Consider the following 6,007-nt stretch of genomic DNA (forward strand, 5'->3'; position numbering starts at 1 on the left):
TGCTTGTTGCTCTCAGGGAAGCACTCTTAGAGGAGTGAATAATCTCTCCCTTGTGTGTCCTAGGACTTTTTCAGTCACTGTTTTCATCCTTTCTGACTCTGGGTTATTTATCTCCCTTCTCTCCATGATTGGCACAGTGCTCTCAGGGCTCTATTTCAGTCAAGCCTGCTGATTTTTTTTTTTAATTTAAATTCAATTAACTAACATATACTATATTATTGGTTTCAGAGGTAGGGGTCAATGATTCATCAGTCTTATATAATACCCAGGACTCATGTGCATCATGTGCCTCCTTACTGTCCATCACCCAGGCACCCCATCCCTCCACTCACCTCCCCTCCAGCAGCCCTCATTTTGTTTCCTATGTTTAAGAGTCTCTTACAGTTTATCTCTTTCTCTGATTTTATGTTGTTTTATTTTTCCTCTCTTCCCCATGATCCTCTGTTTTGTCTCTTAAATTCCACATATCAGTGAGATCATATAATTATCATTCCCTAATTGACTTTTTTTTCTTAGCATAATACCCTCTAGTTCCATAAACAGCATTATAAATGAAAAGATTTCATTTCTTGATGGCTGGTAGTATCATATATATATATATATATATATATATATATATATATTCACATCTTCTTTATCCATTCACCAAACTTGCTGACTTTTAAAAATGGAGGATTTGGGGGCACCTGGGTGGCTCAATCAATTAATCCTCTGACTCCTGATTTTAGCTAGGGTCATGATTTCCAGATCTTGAGACTGAGCCCTGTAGTGAGCTCTTTGCTCAGTGGGAATGCTTCTCCCTCTCCCTGTGCCCCGCCCCTTGCATTATCTCTCTTTTTCTTTCCCTCTCTAAATAAAATAAATTAAAACAAAACAAAAAAAAAAACAAGCAAGCAACAAACAAAACTCCAGGTTTTAGGAATAGAATGTGAGTAGAGACCTGTAGTGGTTTTCTGGGAGTGGGTGTCCCTATGTTGGGATTGAGTCAGGTTTGACTTAGAAGTTCAGTTGTGCCAGACTGCAAGGACATGAGATTTGGAGCTAACAGGCTTAGCAACCAGTTTTTGGGTGGAGATGCCCTGGTCAGGTGACTCTGCATTTATGCTGAGGATCAGGGGAGGAAAATGGTGCCTACTGGCTCCTTTGTCCCCAGAGTGGTGTCTCCATGAAGGTTACCTTCCATAAACATGGTCCAAGAATGAATAATCTTCCCCCATGTGCCCCAGGTGGTCCTCAGATCTTTCTCTCTTCCTCTGGCTGTTTGCCTGCCTTCTCTCCATGAATAGGGTAGCACATGCATGGCTCTATCTCAGCCATGCATGGCTCTAGCACATGCATGGCTCTATCTCAGCAAAGTTTGCAGACCTTTAAACTCTAGTCTTCAAACCCTAACTGGTTGCAAAAACTCAGCTCCTCTCCTTTCCCCAGCCAATGGCTTTGAGGAAGTCTTCTCCTTGAATATTTTCCTGTGTACTCCCCTCTCTCTCTTTTCTCTCTGACCAGGGCTTCCTCCCTTGCATAGCACTCATGATTCATTTCTCCCCAAAACCACTGCACTCCCCACTCAATGTGGCCTCTACTTCTATTTGTGGAATTTGTTCTGTCAGTCCTCAAGTCAATTTCTAGTGTATTCAGAATGATTTGATAGATACCTAGTTGTGTTCAAAGAATGAGATGACCTTAGGGACCTCTTATAGTGCCATCTTGGCTCCTCACCTCTCATTCTTTTAATATAGTATTTTATTCTTAAGTTGGACTGAATGTATTTTTGTTAAAAAATAAATTCACTTTAGTTAAGAATCTTAGATGATCATATTTTGAATCCCAAATTAATTTAATTATAAAAACTTGCTGGTAAATGTTTAATGAGCATTTGGTCCCTGAAATTAAGCAGTGAATATCTGCTTTTTGCAGATATAAAAATTATGTTATGAGATAAGAGGTTGTCTTCCATCTCAAGCAAATGCTTACTTTTGAAAATATTACCATATTATCATATAGCTTCTTGTGATGAGAATATTTCCCATTATATATTTTAGGAAAATTCATACTTATGCCATTCCCAAATCAAGCTCATAATCAGTTAATAGTCTATAAATCTTTAAAGGTTCACTTAGATTTAGTATAAAAATATACAAATGTATATATATGTTATAGAATGTGGATCTTCTATTTTTGAAGAAAAATACTTATTTCCAATCCGAATGCATCAGTCATAAATCACTGTCATGCTTGGGATAATATAGGGCTTCTTACATTTTTATTCTAGCTTTCTTATTTATATCTTCCCTCAGAAAATGTAGAATATAACAGAATTATTCCTTAAACAGTGATGGTTATATATATCTATATATATCTATGGTGATATATATATATATATATGGTTAAATATATCTATATCTACATAGATATAGATATATAATATATAAAATGTGGTACAGAAGACCTCACCCAAATCAAACCCCCCAATTCTGGTTACTAGAGTTATGAGAATGCAACATGTATAATGAAATATCCGTAACAGAAATTATCTTAAAAAGGTTAACAATGTCTTTGGGGAATGTAAAAGTTGAGTGTTTAGAGGAATGCTTTGGAAGTGGCTCTGATTGATTTCTCAGAAGTATAAAGTATGTAACCTCTTTTATACAATAGTTCTTATTCTTTAATAATCTATTTTGCATCTCCTCAATCATAATTATTTATACTGTGGTGAACCTGTAATAAGATTCATCTAGATTCATCTAGATTCCCCCGGGGTCCCTCTCATTAAAAAATATAAATTTCATTTCCTTTCTAATGTGGGAGGACTTCTAAGTTCATGAAGAATTTTATCCTTAACCTCTATATCTATCGTTTTATATCAATCAGGAGAGCCAGTGTCCACTATTTAAGAGTAAACTTTAATAGAAATAGAACAGATAACCATCTATCAATATTGATAAGTAAATACTAGTTATATTATTTTTCTTTATAGAAATCTGGCAATGGTAAAACATGTATTGTTCTTTTGTTCTCTTTTCAATAATTTGAGGATATATACTAAGTATATTAGAAGTAATACACTGGATAATAACATCAAGCTGGATTGTTTCCATTATCACTTCTAAATATTAGCAAAACCTTATTTTTTTAAAGATTTTTTTTTATTTATTTGTCAGAGAGAGTGAGAACAGGCAGGCAGAGTGGCAGCAGAGGCAGAGGGAGAAGCAGGCTCCCCGCTGAGGAAGGAGCCCGATGTGGGACTCGATCCCAGGATGCTGGGATCATGACCTGAGCCGAAGGCAGCCGCTTAAGCAACTGAGCCACCCAGGCGTCCCTTAGCAAAACTTTATTGCCTAAAAGTTAGGAAGAAATAATGACTTTTTCCTTAGTTGAAAAATTATCACAAAGAAAACAAAAAGAGTGATGAAGCATATACATTTTATCAAATCTCAATTATTTTAACCTTCTAAATTATTTTAGTCCCTGCCTTCTATCCTGGAATAATATTGCTAAAGAATATACAAGGTGCAAGTAATCTACTTCTGAGGCCACAGGACTAATGAGAACTTACTCTACATTTTTATAGAGCACATCCTCTGAATTAGTCTTCTCAAGGCACCTATCACCTCCTTGTTTCTCAGGCTGTAGATGATGGGATTAAGCATTGGGGTCAGGATGGTGTAGAAGACAGCCAAGGCCTTGTCCTCTGTTGGAGATCGGAGGGATCTTGGGCGTAAATAAGTGTAAGCAAAGGGTGCATAGTAGAAAGTCACTACAGTTAGGTGGGTGCTGCAGGTCGAATAAGACTTCTTCCTCCCCTCTGTTGACTGCATGCGGCAGATGGCAAATAGAACCCGGCCATAGGAACATGCAATGCCAATGAAAGGAAACACAATCAAGAGTGTGGTGCTTACAAACACTGTGTACTCATAGACCCAGGTGTCCATGCAGGCCAGAGTCAACATGGCAGGAACATCACAGAAAAAATGGTTGATAGTCCTGGATCGGCAGTAAGGTATATGGAGGGCATATACAGTGTGGGCACAGGAGTTGATTGAGCCCATTATCCAAGATCCTATTATCATCAAAGCACATATTCTTTTACTCATATGAATGGGATAATGGAGAGGAAAGCAAATAGCCACATAGCGATCATAGGCCATCGAGGCCAACAATAATCCTTCTCCACCGGCTAAAGTCAAGAAGAAGAAGCTCTGAACCCCACACCCAATGAAAGAAATAGTCTTGTTCCCAAAGAGATAATCAAAAGCCATCTTGGGGACAATGGTGGAGATGTAGTTCAGGTCCATGAGAGAGAGCTGACTAAGTAGATAATACATTGGTGTGTGGAGATGGGTATCCACAAGGATGAGGATGATCATGGACAGGTTGCCAAAAAGAGCCATTAAGAAAATGAGAACAATGAGAATGAAGAAGAACAAGCCAATTCTTGATGGTGGAAACAACCCCGATAAGAAGAAATCTGTAGAAGTTTGGTTATTATATTCCATAGGGCATTAATTTAGTTTTCCCTAAAGACAGACACACATAAATTATAAAAAACAAGTTCTCATTAATTCATTATCTGTGATTTATTCAGGAGACACTGCAACATAAAATAGTAATAATAATCAGAGTGCTTGGGTAGCTCAATCTGTTAACAAGCTGCCTTGGCTCAGGAAGATTGATAACAGGGTCCTGGGATCAAGCTTCACACTGGGCTCCCTTCTCAGTGGGGAACCTGCTTCTCCCTCTCTTGCTGACCCTCCCTCTGGTCTTGCACTCTCTCTCACTCAAATGAATACTTGTTAAAAAATCTAAAAACAATAGTTAATAATTATTTTGAAAAAAACTCATATTTTTTCCTCATAGATAAAATTTTATGAGGCAAACATCTATGTCTAAATATGTAAAAACTATTTTACAGAAATCTTCTAAACTTACGAGAATTATGTATTTTTGTAATGGCTTTATTGAGATATGTGTATTTTCCTACATAAATATAACTATTAACAAAGTCAGAAATTATATCTTATATGTAGGCATTATAAATCAATATAAATGAATTAAATTACAGACTCATTTGAATATAATTTTATGACTCTTAAGAGATGCTTTTTTAATAATTAAGCCCAATATTTCTGGAATTATAGTAGCTTATCAGTTCATATTCTAGATATATATTCATGTCCTTTGATTTCTGCTCAAAAAGCCTGTCAAATCAAGCTTTTTAGCAAGTATAATTTTTCCTTTTTTTCTGCAGAAATATACTTTGAATTATTTTGCCATGTACAATTTTCACAAAACAATTTTAGTCTTCCTTCTCACACAACTTCCAAAAACACTAGTTTAAGTAAACACTTTTCATGAGAACTTACTCTTTAATTTTTCTTGTAGCTTTCATGACTCTGTTCAAGTGTTTGAAAAAAGATGCGCATTGGGTTCATCTGCTTCCCAGTAGTTACATGATATTATGCACTGTGTTATGACATATCTCTTTTACTTATTCTTTTTTGTTTGTTTGTTTTTGTGTATTTAAAATTATTTTCATTCTAAATAAGTTTGAGTTCACCAAATATGTGAATTACCCCTCTGTCATAAAATTCAGTTAACATAATAATAAACAAGTAGAAGGAGAACTTAACATGATGGAGAATTAAGGGTACCTTAAACATATCTCACCCCTTGAACACAGCTATATAGTTGTCAGATCATTTTGAACACCTAATAAATCAATTGAAGATGTGAAAGAACAAAAACTGCAAGTCTAAAAGTAGAAAAATGACCAGAGATATAGCTGTGGATAAGGCAGTGGGGGACCCTGATTATGGAGGCTACGGAAAAGTATTATAAGCAGTGGAGCACAAAATATGAGCTTTTAGAAGGTTACTACAGTGAGGTATTTGTCCTGTTTAAGGGTGCTTAGGTGTCAAAGTGACGTGAACTCACAGGTGTGACACTATGATCTGAGGATCCCCTGGGTTACATGAATGAGCAGCTCCTAAGTGCTACCATGTTTCCAGAA

At 36.3% G+C, this 6,007-nt stretch overlaps 1 protein-coding gene across 1 annotated transcript; it reads right to left on the bottom strand.

Annotated features, from left to right (window-relative positions):
* Positions 1-3,554: 3,554 nt before the first annotated feature.
* On the bottom strand, positions 3,555-4,493 carry LOC308343558 (olfactory receptor 2L8-like; the record flags this gene model as incomplete). Its single annotated transcript, XM_080804625.1, has 1 exon — positions 3,555-4,493. One exon carries the CDS (start codon positions 4,491-4,493, stop codon positions 3,555-3,557), a length of 939 nt encoding a protein of 312 aa, XP_080660751.1.
* Between the last annotated feature and the right edge of the window lie 1,514 nt (positions 4,494-6,007).

Source organism: Martes martes, assembly GCF_963455335.1.
Source record: "Martes martes genome assembly, chromosome: 5".
Lineage (NCBI taxonomy): Eukaryota > Metazoa > Chordata > Mammalia > Carnivora > Mustelidae > Martes > Martes martes.